The sequence below is a fragment of the Chelon labrosus genome (assembly GCF_963514085.1).
Source record: "Chelon labrosus genome assembly, chromosome: 15".
In the NCBI taxonomy this organism is placed as follows: Eukaryota; Metazoa; Chordata; class Actinopteri; order Mugiliformes; family Mugilidae; genus Chelon; species Chelon labrosus.
Window position 1 is genome coordinate 26,914,025 of NC_140348.1, and position 25,089 is coordinate 26,939,113.

General features: G+C 43.0%; 3 protein-coding genes across 7 annotated transcripts in view; 2 read left to right on the top strand and 1 right to left on the bottom strand.

Annotated features, from left to right (window-relative positions):
* Positions 1 to 8,380, bottom strand: part of arfgef3 (ARFGEF family member 3) — a gene marked incomplete at its 5' end in the record, with an annotated part of 40,888 nt that extends 32,508 nt beyond the window's left edge. The window contains 4 exons of the mRNA XM_084561236.1: positions 1,583 to 1,651; positions 2,024 to 2,164; positions 2,258 to 2,339; positions 8,184 to 8,380. Of these exons, the coding sequence (XP_084417362.1) occupies positions 1,583 to 1,651; positions 2,024 to 2,164; positions 2,258 to 2,339; positions 8,184 to 8,380 (489 nt within the window). The remainder of the gene's footprint in view (positions 1 to 1,582; positions 1,652 to 2,023; positions 2,165 to 2,257; positions 2,340 to 8,183) is intronic.
* Positions 8,381 to 10,176: 1,796 nt separating this feature from the next.
* Positions 10,177 to 16,672, top strand: LOC311500217 (uncharacterized protein). 5 transcript variants are annotated; one of them, XM_084561474.1, is made up of 5 exons: positions 10,177 to 10,666; positions 11,193 to 11,249; positions 12,179 to 13,156; positions 14,030 to 14,109; positions 14,814 to 16,672. In XM_084561474.1, exons 2-5 carry the CDS (start codon positions 11,222 to 11,224, stop codon positions 15,132 to 15,134), a joined length of 1,407 nt encoding a protein of 468 aa, XP_084417600.1. In that variant the 5' UTR covers positions 10,177 to 10,666; positions 11,193 to 11,221; the 3' UTR covers positions 15,135 to 16,672. The 5 variants fall into 5 exon arrangements, with proteins under 5 accessions (XP_084417600.1, XP_084417598.1, XP_084417599.1 ...); XM_084561472.1 differs by having other exon boundaries at positions 10,177 to 12,348; positions 13,081 to 13,156; XM_084561473.1 differs by having other exon boundaries at positions 10,177 to 11,249.
* A 3,509-nt stretch (positions 16,673 to 20,181) lies between these two features.
* LOC311500180 (5-hydroxytryptamine receptor 7-like) lies at positions 20,182 to 22,577 on the top strand (the record flags this gene model as incomplete). The annotated part of the gene is made up of 2 exons (XM_084561417.1): positions 20,182 to 20,818; positions 21,668 to 22,577. Exons 1-2 carry the CDS (start codon positions 20,241 to 20,243, stop codon positions 22,575 to 22,577), a joined length of 1,488 nt encoding a protein of 495 aa, XP_084417543.1. The 5' UTR covers positions 20,182 to 20,240.
* Between the last annotated feature and the right edge of the window lie 2,512 nt (positions 22,578 to 25,089).

Genomic DNA, 25,089 nt, shown 5'->3' on the forward strand with positions numbered 1-25,089 from the left:
TTCATCATAGTGGTGCAGCTCAGTTTCAGCCTGCACCTTTAGCTCACCTCATTACTTCCCGTCTTTCTGCAAGGACAAAACTATCCACACAGGGAGATATTTCACCAACTTCAGACGGAGCTTGGACCAAAGAAATAATATCAGATTTCTTCCAAACCTGTGGATACGTTTAAAGAGGAAACGAACTGCTGAACAAACGATCTGGTCTCTTCAGTCTCAAGTGTCTGTAGCTGCAGACTGCAGATCAGTTTTCACATAGCTGGTGATAATATTAGAGGTGAAGTATAAACCTCCACGTCCCAGTGTTTGAAACTGAGTAAATCCCTCAGTGCTGCCAATCCCTGCGTTAACGACCTGCGCTGACGTTACTGATAATAGAGTGCTGCTGACAACCTTTCCAGCCACGCTGAGTTACGACCCAACACAAACAGGAACACACACACGGCAGATGGCCGGGCCTGGCGGCACAGAGCCCATTAACACAGCACGCTGACCAGGTTTTTATGAACTGTTAATGGACATCAAACATCACCTGAGTACAGGAGGTGCTGCTCTGCCGTTTACCCAAAGATAACGCCGGGAAATTAGGAAACGTAATCAGATAAAATGTGGAGATAAACAGCGGTGGCTGCAGGAGATTCATGTTGGCACTTCTGGTTGGATGCTAACAGCATTCTGGTGCCGTTGTACGAACACGTGCAATGACAATAGAGTTAAATCTAATCTAATCTAAATGTTAGACATCATTAGCGTAACTACATAGCGTGTATATTCTAATGTGATTCACTTTAATGGAGAAAGAAAGCATCATACATGACCTACCGAGGCTTTTCCTCAGTGTGCTGCTTCAAATACTCTCTGACAGAACAAAACTGGAAGTTGAAAAGCAGCAGGAAATATTTGGGCAGTTTCTGTAGCTGTTTTGAGATCGGCTCTGCCTCCCCGTCATTTGCTCTGGTGTGAATGAATCTCAACGTGTCGCAGATGCAAGATTAAAGTGTTCAGACTTTTCATGAGGTAAATATCTTCATCTCAAAGGCTCCACCTGTTCTGTGTTTTCCAACAAAATCAGCTGATCGCCATGCATGCATGTGTGTGTGCGTGTGTGTGTGTGTGTGTGTGTGTGTGTGTGTGCACCCTCCGGAAAATTCATTTCACTTGTCTGAATAATGGATGAGATTACAGCATGAGACAAGGCCGTCGGGACAGAGAAAAGCTTCAGGTTTAAAAATAAACTGAGCCCACGTTCCGCTTGTGTGATAACAGTCTGATTCCTTTAAAAACTAAAACAAAAAAAAAAAAAAAAAAAAAAAAAAAGGCCTTCTGTCGTTGGCACAGTCTGAGACGATCCAATCGATCATGTCAGCAACAATGAGAGGATGTAAATGAGCTGCTTCCACACAGCTTGACTCTTCTTTTCAGAACTCATTAAAGCTCAGCTCGGCTTTTAAATACAACCTGAAACTGTTCTCACCTTATTCAGCTCTAGTCCATATGAGCCTTTCCAGTTTATAATAATTAGGAAGATACAAACGACAAGATCTAAATGTTGCAGATGCATTTTCAAACACTGCTGTCCTACCTCAGCTATCCGCAGGATGGAGTCTCCATTAATGTCAAAGTTTGGTGAGTAGGTGATACACAGCAGGACCTGCACAAAGAACGAGAAAGAGGAATTCATTCTGTGATGGAGGCTTCTTTAGAGAATTAATGGATCAGGGAAAATGTCTCCTGAACACAGTCACTTGGAACAAAATTGTCCGGATGAGTTAAACCCAAACTGGAAAGATGTGTCAGTTAACAACAACGTATCACGAGGTCCCAAAATCCTCACAAAAGGACAAATTACTCCCAACTATCAAAGAAACAGTCAACAATGAAGGTTTCTTCTCGCAGACCTTTCAGCTGTCAAGCAAACTGAACAGTTTAATTTAGTGCACTGAGCCACAGGGTGCCGGGGTCCAGATTCTGTTGGCCGAGATTTTTAGGAACATCAGCTCGAACTTAGGTCCCCAGTTCTCACCTTCATGACCTCCACCTGCAGGTCTTCGTGGAGGGACGGTGTGACTCGAACGGCCTCCAACATCTGGCTGAGCAGCTGTTTCTCCAGAACCTCCACCTCCACGCCGACACCGCCGACGAACCTGTCCTCACACAGGAGCTTCTGAGAGGAGAAATAAGAGAATTAAAGAAAGAGCCGCCAAAGAATGTTTAATTTATTTTATTTTTTTTACTGTTGTGTTGTATCTTCCAGTACCTGCATGCCGGCGAGAGCAGTCTGTCCCAGTTTGGTGTTTTTAGACTCCAGAGCCATCTGAAGAGGCAGCAGACAGCGCTCTCTGGGAGAACACAAACCAAAAACACACAACAGGTTTACAACTTGAAGTATAACAATAGCTGTCTTATGTTTTCAGTGATCAGCGACATTTAGCATTCAGCTAACTTCTTGAGCATGTAGTTAAAAGAAAAACTGTTTAAAAACATAGGTGAATATGTAAGTTACAGTAAACTGGATTCATTGGAAATGTGTATTTTGAATATGTCTTACAAATGCAGAGACCTGTGGTATCTCACAATAGGGCTGTACAGTAAATGCAGCATTTAAAACTTGGCATTACAAAGTGTCTCCTGATGCGTCCCCAGTTTGGTGCTCTGTGCACAAATAAACCCCGCCATCATGTGGTCAGTAGAATATTGTAGCAGCTGCTGTCTCTAATGGATCTCTACCTACCGCTGGATCAGAACCATCAACAGCCGTACAGTCTTTATATTTATTAAAACAGTTATGAACTTATATTTTTGTCTCCTGTCCAACATGAGTTATTTTTGAGACCTGCACAAAGCTCAGATTGTAACTGAACCATGAATGAATGAGTCAAAACACAACTTGCGCAGTACTCCTGTTGAGTAGGTGGTCTTTAATGTGACCCAGGACTCATTGTGTGTTCACACTACCAAAGGAAGGAGGTCACATGTGTCCCAGACCACCTCCACATGTGGTCAGAGATCGGATCAGTGAAATGCAGCCCATACTACCGTGACATGTCAGTCCTGAAATACAACTAAAGTACTACTGCAATGCATCTGAAAAGGCTAACGCTAACGCTAGCAGAGGAACGGTCCAAATCCTCTGGACAGCAGTCAGTTAACAACTTCACCAAACGTCCTGTGGCCACTTGTGATCTGATTGCACAGGACGATCTGAACAGAGCCTCAGACTTGACCTCCCTCTCTACTCTTGAGCATTTCACTGGTCACTGGATAAAATCACTGGCTGGTTATTGGCCTTTAATTATTTCTTATCTCTCCTAAAACACCCACCAACGTGTGAATAGATTTTGAACAGATCTGAGTACGTAGTTCTAGCTGAATGGCACAGACATTTAACCCTCACATAGTCAGGTAGGCAGTCGTTTCAGGCTGCTGTAGCTTTTAAATGCTCACAGACTGTGATGAAATGCTACAAGCAAACAGAGCATATGAGAGCTGAATACATGCAAACAACAAAAACAAACAAGAAAAACGTCTTGGCATCAAATGGTTGGTCAATGAGCTGCAAACGCTGCAGTTAAAGAAAACTCAGCAACTGGATTTGAACCACGCAGCTAAAGCTCTTCTCTGTTCTGAGCTTTCTCATTATTTGTGGTCGGTTGAGTCTCTGCTCGTCTCTGCTGCTGCTGATGATGATGATTGTGGGACACTGGGCTTGGTCTCTTCGTCTCTGCATCCTCAGGCTGATCTGAGCTGTCACAACTACACACACTTCAAACAGGCCGCCGCGACAGTCGACAACATTTTCAATAAATCTACAAGTCTATAAGCTGAAAAAAACAGGACGAGAATGCTCAGAAATGCTCATAAAACACCAAATTTGATGCTTTATAAAATATTTAAATGCCCAGAAAAAAAATAAATATATATATATATATATTCCTTTTTGAGTTAATCGTGTACTTTCCCAAACTAAATGATCCTTATTTTGTCATCCAGGACGTCCCATAGCTTTCAGTGACTTGAAATCATCTTTTTCTTCTCTTTTTTTGTAGAGACACAGGAGCACACTGGCCAAGAACTGCAGCACTATATTACCAAGATGTTACCATCAATATTTAATTTAATAATCTCTAATAAAACAACAGCGGTTACTGGATGAATAATTCATGAGGGCGTTGAGCTGCAGCAGCACTCAGAGTTTATGGAGACGTCATCTCAGCCCAGCGGCCACCAGCAGCAGCAGCAGCAGCAGCAGCAGCAGCAGCAGCAGCAGCAGATCTACATTCACTTTAACACTTAATACATTAAAACGTTTCCAGTTCATATTTATTTTCAGATTCGATTAGATTAGATTATGTGGCGTTACAGAAAGAAATACTGTATAAGACTTTAATTTGCCAGCCATAGTGCACATCCACAGAACAGCTGTCTGCATTTTATTTTCATTTTTTGCATGCACATTTAATGCATGATTACAAATAAAAGGGTGTGGCCTTAATATTAGGTACACCTGTAAAATCTAACATGATCCAAACTGGAACCAGCAGCGCTGCCGTGAGTCCTGGGTTTTGAGTTTTGGTTTTGTTCGACAGTTTGTGTGATAATTAAGAGAATATTCAAAACTCCAAATACAAATAAGTTTAATTGCAGACTGTGTTTTGATTTTGATTCTCCTTAGAGGAACTCAATCAGCTCATTTCACACAGTCTGTCCCCTTCTAAAGACTCAATAATCATTACAATGAAAGCTGAACACAGTTAAATTGTCAGATGAGTCACCACATATCTGACACAGTCCAGACAAAAATATTAAAAGCCTCCACAGAGTCAGTTTTGGTTTGAACTAAAACTAAAAACACTCAGTGAAATGGTAGTGATGTTCCAGAGCGGAGCATGTGATGTGTTTGAAATCAAAGAGACACGGACGCTTGAGGAGAACCGGCTCAGAGCGTTCAGAGCGGAAACTCAACATTTGCATTATCAGCTCGATTTGAATGTGCAAAGTTTACATTCAAATTATTCTCCTGGTGTTAAACAGACGAGTCAAACGGTTCGAATTTCAATATCCAGTTATCAGGTGGAACAGAACGTGGAGCTCTAATCTTCAGCATTGTTTCTAGGATGAAAATAAAAGTGTTCGACTTACCGAAGCTGTGACGGTGAAATCTTGGCTGATCCATTCAGAGACTCAAGAGTTTCTGTAATTTAATGGAAAGCAAACATAGACATTAACCAGACCTGACAGATATGATGCACTGCACTTACAAGAACCAAAAGAAGACACTGAATCCCAGCTGTAAACTTCTCTGTTGAGAACAGAAAGATGACAGGAGGACAAACCTGAGACAAAACATTTAGTCTCCTATATTTGACACAAACGCAATAAATGAATTGTGCATCACAATTTAGCACAGAGGAGGTTCAAAGTTAAAGTATGAGCTGGTTTATTATAAAGCAAAGGGGTATTTTCAACCAGTTTTTGTGGTTGGTTATAATTTTCCAGGAAACTGGATCTAAGTGGAAACATGAGGAGGGAGTGAGGTCACTGACATTTACTGCTGCTCTCTGGTTCATGCAGCATCTTTTTTTGCCGTTTTCCTGACGCGTCTCTGGAAGAGTGAGAGCCCGACCGAGGTGTCTGGCAGCAGCAGCGCTCCTTCTCATCATATAAACATAAAGGTTGTTTTCTATGCGTGGCCATGAAGCTTGATCAAACTGAACACGCTGTTCATTTACAGAACTCTGCTCCATGATCCACAGAGCGGCAGTAAATGCCAGCGCTCCTCACTCGCCGCTGATGCTCCACTTTAAATTTGATTACTTCCCGATTTCAGGATTTAAAGTGCTGTTGAGGGTGCATCAGAACTTTGTCTCGACGGCAGTGTAAGTACGAACCGAACCGAGATTAAGTGAATGTGAAAACACCCTAATAACTACTGTCTGTTCATCTGCTACACTACGGATCCGTCACTGAGCCACGTCAGTGACAGATTCCTTCATCACCACCACGTCATTCAGTTTATTTTGACTCAGTCCCACGTCCACAATCCTGCTGACAGAAACACTCAGTGCCCAGAAAATAAAATACCTCCTCTTACCTCCTGTTTGACTAAAACTTGAAAATATGACACTCATTTCTAAACATCTTCGGTAAGAATGATGGAAAACTAAAATCATGCAGCGTGAAATTTGCCTTTTTCTCCAAGACAGTTAAACATTAACCCTCTGTTTTATTAGAGTAAAGGCTCATTTAAGGTGCTATGGGACTAGATGCCGTAGCCTACGTACATATCCTACGTAGCCATTAATGCTTGTGCACTCGTCAGTCTGGCTCGCTCTGTAACAACTCCACCTGAACACTAGCCAGCGCTGTGACTTTTTTGCCAGTCGGGTTCATTTTTGTTCTAGTGCAACAACAAACAACACGAGTTGTACGAATGTTTGTATCTCTGAACCTCCTCAGTTAACCTTTCCTCCATGTGTTCCATCTTTATTGATCCAAAACAATCAATTAGAAAATTGTGGAGATGGAGAAGCAGCTGGAAATACTAAAGAGGAAACACGCAAACCAAGCGCTGTGACGTGTGGTTACATTTCTGGGGAGGTGCACGTCAGGCTATGGCGGTAGCTACGCCTAAAACCACCTATTACAGTGAACAGTGCATCCTTATGATGAAATAACATCTGACAGGTGAACCTCAGATATCTCTAAACCTCAGAAACACAACACATCCACTTCTCTTTGCAGGAACTTGAAATATGAGACATGCTGACATCTGTAAAAACGCAGCAGAAACCCCGTCCTCTGTTCAGGCTATCATGTTGCAGACAGACATGTAGTGAACAATGCTTCAGCTCTTTATATGTCTACGTATTAGCTGTGTGTGTGTCAAAGGCGTTTGGCCTCCTTCACATTCATACACCATGATAAACTGCACTCTGATTAATGTCATGGGCGTATCTCCAAACTTTTATTTTTTATTTTTTTAAAGGTCACTGAAATAAAACCCTTGTCTTCAGATAAAGCAGAGTCTGCCTTTATGCGTGTATGCAGGACCATGCATTGCCCCGTGGTCATGCCCAATTAGGCTCCTACACGCCCTTGGACAGTGTGTGTGCATTAATAGAGTGTGTGTGCGTGTGCACTATTACACTATTCTCCCTTCATCAGCACAACCTGAAGCCATCCCCCTTTTTTCCTGCTGTCTCACCCGCCGCCGCCGCCACCGCCGCCGCCGAAAGGTCACTCACTGCTAACGGTGCTCCGGCTGACGTCAGTGGAAACCGTTTTATTTCCACACACTTAAAAGGCATTTCATATCAGCTGTCTGGTATTGTTCCTAACCGGCTTAGTGTCAGAGGCTTTTCTGTTTCACCCAGGGCAGAAACTGTGAGGGAAGCACCGAGCTGCGCCGACGGACAGCAATGAGACGATGCAATGCAAAGAAAGGCTTCTGTTTGATTCACTGTGAGCCAGAAACTCTGGATTACGCTTGAACAACCTGTAGAGAGGACTAATGAGTCAGCAGCTGCTAATGTGCTTCTCTCACTACTATACTATAAACTATCTCCTGTTCTTAGACACACACAGTCCTCTAATAGCTCTACAAACAATACACCGAGCAGCATCATGTTGTGTCCTGCAAACATCTACACGTACGTCATAAATACATCTCCAAACTCTCCATTTAAAAACCTTATCATGCCCTAGAGATATGCAGTTATAGAGACTAGCATGTACTTTACACGCCCTAAAAGCAAAGTGTGTTTTACTGCTTCCAGGTTTATTTAAGGGACGTGTGTGTGTGCAGTCACAGCTACAGGCTGCTGCATGTGCCCAGGGGTTTCCCATAATACTATGGGGGAGTTGCATGTGTAACATTCATTCTGGTGTTTATTTTCCCCTCTCAGCTGCAAACCAGAGTCTTTAGATGTGTCCACACTCAGACGCCGTCATATTAACCTGTTTTGGATGCTGAAGCTCAGGGCATGGGCATGGAAAGCCAACCCTCTATCACACAATCACTCCTCAGGACGAACCGCCTCAAACAAACACTCAACTTATGAGAAATGTGTCATTTTCTTAAAGATTTGCCGCTTTCTTCGCTTGTGCATGCTGGTCTCTGCTGCAGGCCTGTGTCACCGGAGCGTAGCAGCTGTTATAATAGCAGGTGAACAGACACAGCGCACATCTCGCCCCCACCCCGCATCCCCTGGTCCCCCTTCCCTACAACCAGAGAGCCCGAGGAGAGGGTGGAGGTGGAGGTGGAGGTGGAGGGGGGGTTGGCTGTGGTGCACTCACCGCAGGCGTACACGCAGGCATCGCGGATGCCTTTGTGCTTGTGGCCGGACGCGTCTTTCTGCAGCTTTCGTAGGATTTCCTCCATGCTGGCTCCACGGGAATAAACGGGCTTTAGGATCAGAGACGCGGCCGGTGCCTCGCTGCCTCGCTGCCTGGCTCCCTGTCAGCCTGCCTGCCTGGCTGGCTGGGTGGGTGGGTGGGTGCCTGGGTTTGTGCGCGTTTTCTCTGTGGTGTTTTAAGGGTGCCGTGGCAGTGACAGCATCCCTGGACCCCCCCTGTGAAGACGATGATTCATTCCAGCCACGGCCAGTGATGTCAGGCCGGCCGTCAGCCCGGTGGAAGGTGGAAGGAGGAAGCGTCTCTTTATCCGGGAATGAAGCCTCGGCTACGGCCTCCAGACGCAGCAGCGAGGATCACCTGACATAATAATGATAATCCGACAAGCAGTCATCACAGACTGTCATCCGTGCAGCGGTGGGGGGACTCAGTGAACAAACGCCCCTTCTTCTCTCGCCTCCGTCAGTCGTTTAATTCCTGGTTTGAAATCCGTTCCAGCTCCTCCTTGTGTTCTTCTCTTAAACCAGATCCGGTTCCTTCCACTCCCCTCGGACCAGGCTCTTCCTGCACCTCCAGGAATACGCCTCAGCGATGCAACGACACGACGACAGCGACTTCCGCCTTAAAGGTGGATTCCTCTCCAACCTGGCAACCCAGTATTTACATGGCTTTCCCCGCGGGGAAGAGTGAAACTGTGGCGCAGAAAGTCTGGAGTCACTGGATCCGGACTTCCTGTCTCTGCGCCGGGCGACAGGTGGATGAGGCTCCGGATGAGCTGATTAAGGGGGCTCCGCCTTCAGTAAACATCCTACAGACACCAAGCACCATGGAGTTCAATATTTTAATTAAATAAATGAATAAATTAAATATCAAATTAAAGAAAAAAAATCTGCTGTGTCATAACTGTCTGATCATTTTAACTGGAAATTCACTGGTAACCTCATGAACCAGGGAATCTGGCTACTAAGAAACTAACATGCAATATAAGTAAATACATTATTAAATAGATTAATTAATTAATTGGTTAATTATCAGAGGCTTGATATCATTGTTGGGAATGAAACAATGAAAATGGAAGAAAAAAGATAGAAAAATGAAATGTTAGCTTATGTTAGCATGAGAGCAAATGCTGAGTTAGATCAGGTAACTCTTAAAAGAATAAAGTTGTTAATCAAATGTTTTGGCTGTTAGCTGCTTAGCTAAACTGGATAGCGCCAACTCAGTTAACATTTAGCATACAACGTTTAGCATGTTTGCTTGTTAAAAAGCTAAATATAGTGGTATGTGTTAATTTAGCATTAAAACATTAGCATGTTTGCTATTTAAAAGACTAAACATGCTGGTCTGTTAGCGTTAACAATATTTATTAAAAGAATTGTTGCCTGCGGCACAGTGGTGAGATAAATGTAAATTTAAATGTGTACAGAGAAATCAAAGAAATTAAACATATATAGTAAAATTAAACATTTGCATAGATTTTAAATATGTACAGAGAAATTAAATATGTGGAGGAGTTAAAACTCTGAAAGTTAAAAAATGTGCAGAGGAATTAAACATTTGCATAGAAAATAAATATATAACTGTGTTAAGTTAACCCGTGCTAATCGTCTATAGAAAAACTATATAAAAAATAGAAAGTAACTAGAAATAAAAATGTTTTATACAACTATAAACTATGTTAAAAATATAAAGTGACCATAGAAGTAGAAGTGTTTTTTACAAATATTTTTTTTTTACAAAAGCTACAAATGGGGAGGACTGTGTGCAATTAAATTAGTTTGTAAACACACTCTAAAGAATAAAGCAAGGTGACAGTAAATTCAACTTAAATAAATATGCAATTTCAATACAAACATTTAAGTTTGCAGCATCTATTTGTTTAACTAAGTAACCAACTTTATTCATCTAGTTAAACCAAGTCGAAAATAAAAAAATGATCCATACTCATTTTCATGAGTATTTTGAATGGATAACGGTGCAACAGCTCAACAAGACACAAATATCAAGTTGGCATTATGCAAACTTTTATCCTGAAACTCAAAAGATGCGTGGGCGTGGTCTCTAATGAACCAGACGAGAGGCTCCAGGTGCAGCCAATTTGGGAAGCTGAGACACGCTGTCTGCTCGCAGAGAACGCTGCTGTTTGCTTAGTTTGAACTTTCACGTCTTCAGTCTGAAGAGTTTGGAACTGCTTATTATTGTGTACCCGGATTGCTACGCTGCCAAAGACGTCAGGTCCTGTCGGAGGCTTCTTGCTGGACGTCGTGGGGGCATATTTGACGCGGCACCGGTGGCTGCTGTTGCTGCTTGAAAGGTAAGCTCGGCTGCCATTTTAGCATTTCGTTAGCGTCAAGAGCTAAGTTAACTTACTGCCGTTTGACTGATTGATTCTGACTTGTTGCTCGAATCTGATTATGAAGTAGTTTTTTAGAAGTCTTTCACCGAATCTGGGTAATAGCATACATTTTTGCAATGAATTGGTGCTGTAAAATTTGCAAATATGAAACTCCCAGAAAGACTGAGCTTTTAAAACACTACAGGCTACGGCACATGCATGGTGGGCAATTTTTGCCGTGTCTCCATTGGGAATGCTATTGCTCTTTCAAAACATGGGCCAGCCTTAAATCACACATGACAAGAAGTCATACATCTTATAAAACAACACAAGTTAATGATGTCCTGTCTTTTAAATGTCCATGTTGTACCCTAAGCACCATCACCACAGAGAGGGAGTACTTTGAACATATTGGCCGTCACTTAAAAAAACAAGAAACCGTCACATGTGTGTTTGAAAATTGCCATTTCAAAACCAACATATATGGTACATTTGCCTCTCATAGGACACGGAAACACACACCTCACTCACTGGATGACTTCAAGCCTGAGCTCTTACACAGGTATGTGAATCCTGTTAATGCAGGGGATGATCCTGCTGATGAGGAAGATGTTGAGTGTGGAGAGAGTTATGATGAAGAAAGAAAAGAATTGCCTAACATAATTGAAGCTAATCTTGCCCACCTCTTTCTGAAATTGGAAAGCATATCTAATGTGCCCAAGCAGTGTATTGATGAGATGGTGGAAGAACTAAACTTTATTTCAAGTTCAGCATCAGGTCCGATCATGAAAGGAATTTTGCAGTCATGCTTAGAGAAGCATAAATGTGAACTTGATGATTCTGTGATCACTGACATGGTAACAGAACTCTGTGGATCCAACCCCATCAGCCAAACATTGAGGAGTGATGGCCCTCTGTCGACCGCCTACAAGAGAAATACATATTATAAGGAAAATTTCTCTGTGGTGGAGCCAGTTGAGTATGTGCTTAATTCCCAGGAGCATAAAAGCTTCCAGTATGTACCTATTCTGAAGTCATTATCTGAGATTTTTAAGAAGAAGGAAATGCAGGATTTCCTCATGAACAGTGATAAAAAAGCACTGAACACAGAAAATACAGAAACTCAGTACACAACATTTTATGATGGTACTCACTTTAAAGCGAACAAATTATTCTCTGAAAATAATCCGGCAATAGCTCTCAATTTATATGTGGATGAATTTGAAGTGTGCAATCCACTTGGAACTTCGAGAAAAAAGCACAAAATCACTGCTGTCTATTGGGTTCTTGCGAATGTCCCACCATTGCTCCGGTCTTCACTGACCTCAATATTTTTAGCCATTCTTTGCAAAGCTGAGGACATAAAACAATATGGATATGATGCTGTGTTAGAGCCACTTCTCAAAGATCTTGGTAGTCTTGAGGAGGACGGACTTTACATTCCCTCTCTTGGTAGACGAGTTAAAGGTACTGTCTCTTCTGTCATTGCAGACAACCTGGGTGCTCATTCCATCGGTGGATTTGTTGAGAGTTTTTCAAGTTCATACATATGTCGATGGTGTCTTGGAGAACGCGCCAAATTTCAAGAATGTGAGGTTCGAACAGGAACATTTCCTCCCAGGACCAAAGAAGGCCACACAGTTCACGTTCAAACTGCACAGGTGAGTGGGTGCCATAGCTATGGAGTAAAGCGGCTGTGTCCACTAACAGAAAAACTAAAACATTTTGACGTTATTTCAGGCTACCCCCCGGATTTGTTGCATGATCTTTTTGAAGGCATTGTACCAAAAGAATTAGCATTGTGTATAGATACCTTCATTAAGAACAAATATTTCACTCTTATAGAACTGAATAAATTTATTGCAGAGTTTCCATACAGGTGGACAGATAAGAAGGATGCACCACAACCAGTACCCCTTAGTTTTGCTGTTAAAAAAACTGTTGGTGGGAATGCTCATGAAAATTGGGCTTTGCTGCGACTCCTTCCTTTCATTATTGGCACAAGGATACCACTGGGTCACCCAACATGGCAGGTTCTTCTCAACCTCAAGGACATAGTTGAACTTGTTGTAGCCCCTGTCCATACAGATGAGACAATTTGTTTCTTGGACAGTAAGATATCAGAGCATCGGCACAGATTCTGTGAAGCTTTCCCTGGTCAAACACTAATTCCAAAGCACCATTTCATAGAACATTATCCTCAGTTGATAAAGGCTTTTGGACCACTTGTGTCACTGTGGACGATGCGGTTTGAGGCTAAACATAGCTTCTTTAAACGTGTTGTCAGACATGTACACTCTTTCCGCAACATTCTTCTGTCTCTCTCAGTGAAGCATCAGATGATGATTGCGTATCATCTTCATGACAGTAAGGTTCTCCAACCTTCATTGCAGGTGACCAAACTGTCAGAGGTAGATTTGACTGTGCTGAGAGAGGACATCAAGGGAGCAGTGGAAGCCAAGTACCCTGGTAAGTCATGTATTCACTTGGCTAACACAGTGTGTTACAGTGGCACTAAATATGCCACTGGAATGATCTTGGCTAATGGTTCAACTGGTGGCCTTCCAGATTTTGGAGAGCTAATTCAGGTTGTAGTTGTTGATGGTAAACCTGGATTTATTGTGAAATGTTTCCATGCTTGGTTTATTGAGCACCTTGGCAGCTATGAGCTGGAGAATACAAGTACTATTAAAGTTCTTGATCCAGCTCAGTTGTCTGATATATTCCCTTTAACAGCATACACCATTGCAGGGAAGCGTATGGTCACTCTGAAGCGATACATCTACTTGCCATAGATGGCTTGTGTGTCACATTTGCTGGATTTGTAGTCAAGGCTTTGGCACGATGATAAAATTATTATTATTTTTTTTTTATCACATTCTGTTTGTTGCTTCTGCCATTTTCTGTTCTTGATATTTCCATAGAATGACCCAAATGTGTTTCCTTCTGTTGCTGCTTTTAGATTTCAAAATGGGTCTCAAAACTACATAACTATCTCAAATTGTGCAAAGTACATCTGGGGCACATTTAAAGGGAAACTTCGGTTTATTTCAACCTGTCTTCGATTGTCATAAATGTGCTTTGTGTGACTAGTGACGTGAAAATATTTAGCTGTTATCTAGATACAGTCGGGACGCTGCTACTAGCTTCACACCTGTTACAATGTAAGTGAACAGGCATACTTTTACGGGCAAAGTTAGTCCACTAAACAAGCTTTTTTTCCACCAAGACTGCCTCACATTGTTAGTATAAATGTAAATGTATAGTATAAAACCACATGTAAATGTGTTGTGTTAGCCTACCTGTTACCCGGCACAGCTTTCATCCAACTTTCATACACAGTTGAAATTCGCAGAGAGGTTGCCATTCGCTGCTTGGTGGTCTATCTTGGGGAAAACGAGGATGATCTTTTCGAATATGTGGTAGGTAAAACCGAATATCCATGCAACACCTTTCCCATTGTGACACAACGCAGCTCATTGACATGCTTGATTGTCTGATAAATTGGTCGTTAGACATTTCTATCTTGGAGTGAAATTGAAGTTATGAACTTTAAGCAAAATTTAACTTTCCTTTCATGCTGTCTTTGTCAATCACTCTCCTGTATCTGTCTCTCTCTTAAGCGCATGTCCCGAATGGAAATGCGGTAAAACAGGTTTTCCTTGTCTCCAGAGCACTGTTATAGAATTTGCCTTCCACTATGGTAACCCTCATGCTGTCCTCAGGTCAAGGAAGGAAAGGAGGATGAAGGAGGGAAATGAGTAAGGGAGGATGGAAAAAAGGAGGGAGGGAAGAAAGAGGTAGAAAAGAAAAAGGTAACGAAGGAGGGAAGAAAGTTAAGAGAGAATGGAAAGGGGAAAGACGTAACAAAGGAGGACGAAGGTAGGAAGTAGTGGAAGAAGGAAGGTAAAAAGAGAAATGGAGCGAGGAAGGCAGGGGAAGGAAAAGGAAGGAGGGAGGGACGGAGGAAAGAAGGAACAGTAAAAATATATGGAGTCAATTTGACGTGAGAAGACAACACGAGGGTTAAAAAAAAAGTAAAAGCAAACATAGGTAGCTAGGGGTCGAGTTTGCCAGCTTAATGACAATGAATACTGACATGTGTTTCTCATATTCTTGCATTCAGGATTCTGAGGGCCAAAGTGGAGACCTTGAGAGTCGGGTCATGAAGATCCTAGTCACCAAAGGCGGCACAGCATCTCATCCAGCCACTGCGACCATCATGATAGAGGGCACAGAAGTCCTGCAGGGGCTGGATGTACCAAGGGCCTGTGCTCTGCTGATGGGCCTCATCTATGCCCTCAATCTGAGCTACCCACGAGAGCTGAAGTACACTTGTGAGGTATTTCAGAAGGTATTCCTGAAATTAGATGGTCAGAAAAGCAGCCCAAAAGTCACATCTCTAAAGCAAAAGCTGCTAGGAAAAGCCTTTGAGCCTCATGACTGAAAATCAAACATGGACACCTCATTTGTGCTGTGATGGACTTGCTGTTCCAGTTGTTCTTTCTAGATTACGTGGTTAAATGTCATCCAGCTTGCATCTGAGATGGTTGCTGCTTGTGTTATTCCAGTCTTTGAAGTTGATTGTCGTTGATTGAGAGCTGGAATATTGTGGACTGTATTCTTTTCAGCTGACCCAGAATGTTAACTGTTTTTGATGGCGCTTGTCAGCGATATTTGCATTTGGATCCACAACCATAAAGGCATAGTTCATGAGTTTGCCAAAAAAAGTTAGTTAATGAAAATGTACGTTTTATCCTTGGTCACAATTGTGACTGGTGGGAAACAGCATAGTCAAACCCATTTACCCATCAGAAAAACTTAAACAGGTGCAACATATAACACCTAGGCACACACACACACACACACACACACACACACACACACACACACACACACACAAAAAGGGAAACTTTGGTTTATTTTAACCTGTCATGTGTGCTTCATGTGACTAGTGACGTGAAAATATTAGTTGTCATGGTAGTCGTTGCCTAGATACAGACAGGGTGCAGCTACTAGCTTCAGACCTGTTAAAACCTAAGTGAACGGGCATACTTTCACGGGCAAAGTTAGTCCACTAAACAAACTTTTTTTCCACCAAGACCGCCTCACATCGTTAGTATAAATGTCAGAGAACATAATAGAAACCACATGGAAATGTGTCGTGTTAGCTTACCCGTTTTAAGCCATCTTTGTTTACATGTTTGTTTGAGCTAATTACCTCCACTCGTCTGCATGGTATTTGTATGGCAATCAATGAAAGCTGCACCGGATGACGGGTAAGCTAACACAACACATTTCCATGTGGTTTCTATGTTCTCTGACATTTATACTAACAATGTGTCGGCAATATTTGCACTTATATCGAATCCTCAACCATGCATAGTTGATGAGTTTGCCAAAATGTAGAACTGTTCTTTTACCTCTGAGGGTCACAGTGTTTTGACATCACTGCCGCAACGTACTACTGTTAGGTCTGTTACAGATGAATGATGTCAAAAGTTTAAAGGATGTTCACAAAATAAAGTATTTGAATTGTAAATTGTGGTTCTTGTTTATTATTTACCCCAACTTGAGTAAAATGAGTTGCATATACTATAATAAGTATGTTTACTTTTTGCATGGACATTTCTGAGTAGAAAACATTCACTAAATAAAGTTAGAACAACTTAAATTTGAATGATGAGATGACAACCTATTTAAGTAAGCACTACTTGATTTAGCTCTTGGATATATATAAAAATCATGGTCATTGTACTTGATTTTATCTTGTAGTAATAACGTATATCAAGTACAATCAACGTGAAAATTCAAGTAGTATATACAAAAAATCAATTAGATTCAACTTAATACAGCTTTAGATTTGTGTGGCTATTTAAGTTCGCCTTACGATGCTGGACTAGTACTGATTACTAAATTAACACTGAAGTTAGGACAACTCAAAAAGATCTATGCAAAAAGTAAACATACCTTTTTGAGTAAACTCAGTACATTCTTTTTTAGAGTGCAGATGAATGAAATTAATAAATTAATGTGTCCAGTAAGTAGTGCAACAAGATTTGTCCATTGTCTATTGTGTCTCCTGTCATCACTGAGAGCTGTTGTACAGCCTGATGGCCAGGGGGACGAAAGAGTTCTTCAGTCTGTTGGCTCCAGCCCCCCATGACCCTTAGCAGGAACAAGCGGTTAAAGAAGATGAATGAATAAACTGTTGCTTGTTAAAATGCTAAACATACTAAACACAATGGTGTGTGTAAATCAACTAAACTTATTTGCATAGTAGCTTGTTAAAAGGCTAAATATCCTGTTTTTTGTAAATTTATCATGAAACAAGCAAAAGGCTAAACCTGTTGCTACGTATAAAGCAACCAATCTGTCAGTGTCAGTCTGAGCAACCAGAGCCGCCTATTTGGCAACAAGTCACAAACAATCTGGGCAACACAGACTCTTGATCATGCAAGCAGGCCACCACACTTTTGAATTAGTCATACCTTCCTCCTAAAATGTAACGAGCAGTAAATGTTTTCTAAGTACTTGTGGGACAGTTCCATTAATCAACATTTCACAGCTAAGGACTTCCAAACAAGAGCATGACCTCCATAAATACAGCCTCACATGCTTCAGACACAGTTTGTAGCTGTTCAGGTCGGAGGGAGATGATTGATACGCAGTCGTTTCTGCATGCGTTCATTACCCTGACGCACCTGTTCCCATGAGAACCATGGCATAGCTGCAATTAAAAAACAAGGCAACAAAAGAATGGTAAGATAATAAAATGAATTCATGGGTCGCAGATGGCTAAAAGGTCATTAAACCTCAGCAGGTGTATTAAAAACAACAAGACAATAAAGTGAGGTCTGCAAAGTAACGAGAGTGATGAGCAAGACTAGAAGCCTGGCAGGTTTTTACCCAGACAGGACTTTAATTAGGAAATTAATGAGACTCTTACAAAGACAACAATCAGTTATTGGTTCTAAGAAGCTACACTCTGGATGAATATCTGCTGTCCTGGATTGAAAAATGGTCCTAATATTCAGTGTTTTTTTCATGTTCAGGGGCCAAAAAGAAGAACCGGAGTAACCATTCATCCATTATTATAATAACGTGCTGTTAACGCCTGTCCGCTCTGAGCAGATGCTTCTACTCCAACAGATGTTTTCTTATTGTGGCCTATATTTGATGATTAGTGTTAGAAATATGTTTGCTGAGAGTTTCCAGTCGGCGAACCCAATTTCCAAAAACAAATTTCAGACACATAAATATTAAACGGCAAAAAATAGACACAGACACAGAGCTGTTCTGGTCAACTCTAATATATAAACGTGTCCTTCCACGGCTATGGATGGACTTCTGCTGCTATAGCAACCGAAAGGAAGGAAACACAACAAATCCACAAAAAAAGCTTTAATGAGGCTGGGCTAATGATTCGGCTTGCACTCCGGTTCATTCATCTAAATGTGTCGGGAAGGACTCCAGGCACGGTCCTTAAACATGGAAAACCATTCCTTGTCTGCACTATAGTCAATGCTGCAGAATTAAGAACAGTAAAAGTTTCGGGGGAGCTGTGGAGCAGTGGTTAGAGAGGCAGCTTTGGGACTGAAGGTTCACAGGTTTGCATCCATGGCTGAGGTGGCAGCTGCACAATAAGACAAACACATCTATAATCAGAAGCCTTGAAGGCACAAAATCAAAAATGACTGCATCCCTGTAGCACTGATAGTCAGAACCAAAGCTTCCACTGAGCTGGACAGCCTCTAATTTATTAATTCATCACGTCGCTCCAAAAATTCCGCTGCTGTGAGCTGTTCTGGACGCTCGGGCAGCTTTGTTGAGTAAGATAAAACATATTCCATGTACGTAGAATATGTTCACGTCCTTAAAAATAAATTAAAACATCAAATCAAATAAAGCTTTTACGTAACAGGATTTCCAGCGTGGTGCCGAGTCAGCGAGAACACTGACCCCGGGTGCTGCTGGCGCGTTAGTCTGCTGTCTTTGGTATTTTCTGCCTAACTGTGCTGCTGTGGTGGATTAAAATAGCCTTTTTTGAAGTTAGATGTCCTTTGAAGCGGTCTGACCTGTTTAATGACTGAGTCTTGTTTGCACAGCAGGCTTTTTTGGCAGCTCTCGTGTGTCTGTGCGCTGATTAGATGGGACTTGGTAAGGTAGCAGCAACGATATCGCCTCTTTAAAATAAAACTTTCATCTTTGTAAAGTAGGATGAACCCACATCTGTTTATGTCACTGACTCCCACTCAAGATTGAAGATTCACAAACATTCTATGCACCTCATCCAAGTGGTCTTAACATAGATGTAAGGCCTTGCAGCACAATACATGTGCAGTTTGATATTATTTTTTATTGCACAAATTACTTTAGCTCCTTATTCTCTCCAATTAAAGAGAAAGAAATTTCATTTAACTTCCAGGAATTGTACAGCAATAACATGCAGTTCGGGCTTGTGGCCGCTTGGAGGCGGTAGTATCCAATGTTTTCACCTGCGTTAGTCTCATGCCCACGTATGAGGTTACCATACAGTAATTGGGCTTAGATTGGAGAATGATGAAAGGGCTTGGAACTCAGTTTGGGGTCCCGTTCTCCCCTCCAGCAGCGTAAATCTCAGAAGACTGAGAGGTGAGAGGAAGGCAGACCGCACCTCTTGTCCAAACATTCATAATTTAATGCCACCACGACTGTAAATAGCAAAAATGATTGAATAGGGAATTGTGGGAGATCAATCTCCTCAGCTTGATTACATAAGGACCAACCAAGCTTTGCATGAAGCTTCTCTTCATGAGCAAAGTGGTTTTTTTTTTTGTTTTTTTTTTGTTTTGTTTTGTTTTGTTTTAATGAGAAAACCCAAAACGACCCGTTCTTCCACCTCATTATTTAGACTGGACTTCATTCACATTCTGCGGATCATCTTTGTCTTTGTCTCGCTCCAGTGAGTGCGCGTGTGTGCGGAAGGAGATCAATAACACAAGCGACTCGAGATCTGCAGGACGTTCCTTCATTCTGCGCAATTGCGCACGGTCACCAAGTGGCACAGTTTGGCCATTTCAGTAGAATAAATTGGGAAAATGGCCCAGGGGATGTTGTGTGGATGTTGTGTGCATGTTTAGACACTAAGTAATTGGCAGCCTGTATGCAATCCAACACTTCTTTTGACGTCACACGTCAACTTTTCTCATATGTGCGCGCGCGCCGTTCTTTTTTAAGTTTCTGTCTTTCTGTTCACCAGACTGAAAAGTCGGGTAGTAGCCAGATAGGCCACAGACATCAGGAAATAAAATAGTATTTTATAGGGCAGGTATTTTGGGATCATGCCAGCGGCGCGCCACGTGCGTAATGACGAGTATGTCCCTAAATAGAAGAATGAAGGCGTCGAGCCTGTGTGAACAGAAAGAGAGCATGCCAGCGTAGTTTTTCTGGAGGGGGGCTGTGGAAAGGAATTACTCATTCCTCACACCAACAGTGGCACATCTGTGCGCGCCTATGTCACCACCGGACGAGTCTCCAAACCCATGGATAAAAAGGAACAGAGGGCAGCAGAATGGTTGTTGTGGGAGCGAGTAACGGAACTTTCGGTAGTGGAAACATGAGGTCCTTTATGATTGAGGATAGAGTCGGTGGCGGAGATCCCGGGGGCTCCACTAACATGATGATCTCGGAGGCTCTTGCGCCCCGGCTGCTGAAGATTGCGCAGGACGCCGCAGAGGCTGCAGCAGCAGCGGCAGCAGCCACTTCTCCGTCCACCTCCAGTCAGCCGCAGGTCATGGAGACGAATGGGACCCGGTGCGGGGAGCAGATCCTGAGCTACGGACGGGTGGAGAAGGTCCTGATCGGCGGGGTCCTCACCATGCTCACGCTGTCCACAATATGCGGGAACTTACTGGTGGTCATCTCCGTGTGCTTCGTCAAGAAGCTGCGCCAGCCGTCCAACTATCTGATTGTTTCTCTGGCGCTCGCGGACCTGTCCGTGGCTCTGGCCGTGATGCCGTTCGTCAGCATCACGGACCTCATCGGTGGTCAGTGGATATTCGGACAGTTCTTCTGTAACGTTTTTATCGCCATGGATGTGATGTGCTGCACCGCGTCCATCATGAGTCTGTGCGTAATCAGCATTGACAGGTGAGATCAACTTTTACATCCTCGCAGAAAGTGACATATTTACGCAAAACAATATGTGAAACAGTCTATAAAGCAACTTGATGTATAATATTATAAACATTGTAGATAATTGGACCCAGAGTCTCCAGACATTATGTCACAGGCTGCCACATTCTGGACTTGTCCCATTCACATCCTTTAATCCCACTTATGATTCATACTGTTTTATTAAGGCACTCCGTTGCCCAGTCCCCTGGCTCACAGTGCCTCAGGGTCTCGTTCCACAGCACTCACTCAAAATAGATGAAAGTGGGAATCAAACCTGTGATATTTCAGTTTAGCTGTTTACCCAGATGAGCACCAGAGGAGTCCTGTCTAACGGTTCATCCAGGTTCTATCATTTAAAAGGTTCAGAATGTAGAAAACATTCAGAAGATTCACATAACTCTTTTTCTTTTCTTGGATTGTTTTTTTCATCTGTGAGCTGCTTGATGAAACTCAGTGGATATAATTTGTGTTCTGTCACTGAGTAGTTTGACTGTGATACCTCACTGTTATGTAGTCAAACTGAAAACCTCAGCCTTATTAATCACCTAAAGGCTTCGCTGATCGCATATGGTCCTCCTCGGCATGCTGGAGCTTCACTCTCCTAAAATTGCCTGCCCGGTCTCCACCTGGGAGCTGCATATGGCCACCACAGATTGTAGATGAGCACTCTGCTCAAGGGCACCTTGTTCAGGTGCACGAGAGCATCTTTTACTCAGGGTGGAATGAGGCAAGAAAACACCTAAAGTGTGCTGGATTAGAATTAAAACAGTTTATTCTTGTATGTACAGTATATTTTTCATTTTGACATATTTATATCTGTAGGTACTTGGGTATCACAAAACCCCTGACGTATCCTGTCAGACAAAACGGCTGCTGCATGGCCAAGATGATCCTGTCGGTGTGGCTCCTGTCTGCCTCCATCACCCTGCCCCCTCTGTTCGGCTGGGCGCAGAACGTCAACGACGGCAGAGTCTGCCTCATCAGTCAGGACTTTGGCTACACCGTCTACTCTACAGCCGTGGCGTTCTACATCCCCATGTCAGTGATGCTGATCATGTACTACAGGATCTACCGAGCAGCCAAGCTCAGCGCAGCCAAGCACACCATCACTGGCTTCCCTAGAGAAGGAGAACAGCGTGCAGGGGTGGCTCTCCGAGGGGGGAGAGGAGGGCATGACGCTCACCTCGCGGCAGAATCCGGAGAGACGGCAAGCGTCGAAGGGACGGAGGTGGAGCAGGACGAGAGAGCTGAGGAGGAGGAGGAGGAGAGCTTGGACTGCGTGGCAGCGGCGTTGAAGCTGCAGCGAGAGGTGGAGGAGGAGTGCAGCACCCGTGTCTCCCGCCTCCTCAAGACCGGCGAGAACTACCAACGCCGGAAGAGGAAAAACCAGTCCATCTTCAAACGGGAGCAGAAGGCTGCAGCTACTCTGGGCATTGTAGTCGGCGCCTTCACCTTCTGCTGGTTGCCCTTCTTCCTGGTATCCACCGCCAGGCCGTTTGTCTGCGGCGTGGAGTGCAGCTGCGTGCCGCTCTGGCTGGAGAGAACTCTGTTGTGGCTGGGGTACGCCAACTCCCTCATTAATCCCTTCATTTATGCATTTTTCAACCGTGATCTGAGGACCACCTACAGTAACCTCCTGCGGTGCCGCTACAGGAACATCAATCGGAAGCTGTCAGCAGCTGGCATGCACGAGGCTCTGAAACTGGTGGAGAAGCCAGACACTGATGCGTAAAGCTGTAGCCATGCCAGTCTCTGCAGAGAACAACGGGGAAGACACCCAGTGGGGGCTCAGGCTGTGGCTCAAGGCCACAACACTGCCAGACTGGTTATTTCCCCAAATTTGTGCGATGATTGCTGAGGCAAGAAGAGGCAGGACATGAATGCTGCACAGAGGAAGCCAACATGTTTCATTCAGAGCAGAGAGAGAATAACTGAGGGACAGTTTAGGCCACTGGGGTCTGAATAGAGGCTGCAGCCAAAACATCTGAATGACATTTAAGCACACGGTAAAGTCCAACAATTGTAATGACTGAGGTTATCTCGGTACTATTCTGCTAAACAGTCTTTTGCACGTGATGATGCTGCAAACGTCGGTGGAGCTACTTTAAACACTGACTGTACCACAGACAGAAACCTTCAGCAGCCAGTGTATTTCCATTTTGAGCCAAGGAAGACAAAGGAGTTCATAGAGCTCGGCTGGTCCACGATAGGCTAAAACACCAAATGTTTTCACTTCTGCTCCTTGGTAATCACAGCTATTATTACACTGCTAAATGTTCTGTAAAAAAAAAAAAAATCAATGTACAGAAGTCAAGAGCCACGCTGGAACAAACTGTTCCCTCTGTTTGAAGATGCTTCTTTGTCAATATCACCATGTGTCAAATGAGCCAAAACTATTAACAGATTCATCTTTTTTTTTTGTAATGAGAGTTTAAATGAGACCGTAATAAGACGTGATGGTACGGAAGCCAACAAGCGAGAGACGTGATCATTTAGTGAATGTGCCTTTTCCTGCATTTCATTTAGAGTTTGGTTGCAGCACGCAGGAGGCTCTTCAAACTATGCTCCTCATGTTGTAGGTTTGACGCAAGGCTTTTATCCGTCTAGGACAGTACATCGAAGAACAGAAAGATCTAATCTGACAGGCAGCAAACACAGAGCACCACTAAACAGAAAGTAAAAAGCTTTCTGTTTTTTTTGAGTGGTCGTCTTTTCAGTGATCTGATTTGACTCCAACTTTGACTCAGATGTTGCTAAAGTCTGATTGGAGCCCCGAAATAAAATCCACAAGCCACGCCAACTTCAACTATCAGAAAAGGACAAGACATTCATTCATTCATTCATTTTCTGTAACCACTTGTCCTCTGGAGGGTTGGGGTGGGGCTGGAGAATATCCCAGCTGTCATTGGGAGAGAGGTGGGGGGACACCCTGGACAGGTCTCCAGTCTTTGGATGGTGGGAGGAAGCTGGAGAACCTGGAGAGAACCCACACAGACACAGGGAGAACATGCAAACTCCACACAGAAAGGAACCAGTCGGAACATGGATTAGAACCCAGAACCTTCTGGCTGTGAGGCATCAGTGCTAACAACCACACCACTGTGCCGCCCACGAAAATTCAGTTTCAGTCTAATTCAAATAGTCTCATATAGTAGTCCCTCCCAGAGCAAACACTAAAGGCAAGAAAGAACTCCATCATCTCCAAATAAAGCTTTTCTCCAGCAGGAAATGTTGCTCCCTCTTAATTGCTTTGTATTAATTATGACTTCCATGTTCACCCCTTCCCCTCCTGCTACATATAGATCTGTGTTAAACTAATTACAGAGACACAGACGCTAATGTGGCCGTCTCTGGGATTATTAATCTCAGACCCAGAGTCGGATGTGGACGTTAAAGGGAAGAGAGCTCTGGAGAGTTTAATTATCGGAAAGAAAAACTCTGGGGGAGAGTCCATATAGACGCTCTGCTGTATGATGAACATTGAAATGTTGGTTAAGTTAATGTTAATGAGATGTGTGCAACAGAGGAAGAAGATCTGGCAATAAGTTGTGTAGGTGCTTTCTAGCTTTGTGTTTTTTTTTCATATGTATAGAGACATTAGCAGCAAAGAAGTTTTGGTTTCTTATATTTCTTTTTTGGTTTTTAATACTTCAAAGATATGGAATTAAGGTTTTACCACTTTGCCAGTATTACTAGGGTCTGTGCTGCTGGACATTAGTCCTCATTAACTTGAATCTGTGCAGTGGCAGAGAGCAGTTGGTCCATTTCAAAAAACTCTCAGTGTATGAATTAACACCCTTATTCTCTCTCTTTTTTTTTTTTCTTTTTTGATAATTAAGCAGAGCTGCTCTGTTTGAGATTTCTGTTTTTTATTTTAAAGCTAATAATTTAAAGTGGGAAGTACTCAGAGACCATGGACAGTAGATTCACCCAGTTTGCCAAAATAAAAAATGTTGGCTTTGCCTTCAACAACTTCACAAAGAGAGAATGAGCCAAGAATATTTTCAGCTTTTTTAAATCCACTTTAATTTGGTCTGTCACTGGTCGGTGGACGTCACCGTGTTAGATATGCATCCATGAAAGCTCTTTAAAAACTCTTGTGGTGGGCTGAGGCCCGGGTCAAAGTGGGTCAACACACCTTCTGCTGTCACAGCTCGTGTTTCTCCACGGTCTCGCCTTCAGCCTCGTAACCAGAGGAGTCCGTTCGCTCTGGGCTCCGCGAGCTGAAAAGGTCGAGAGCCGCT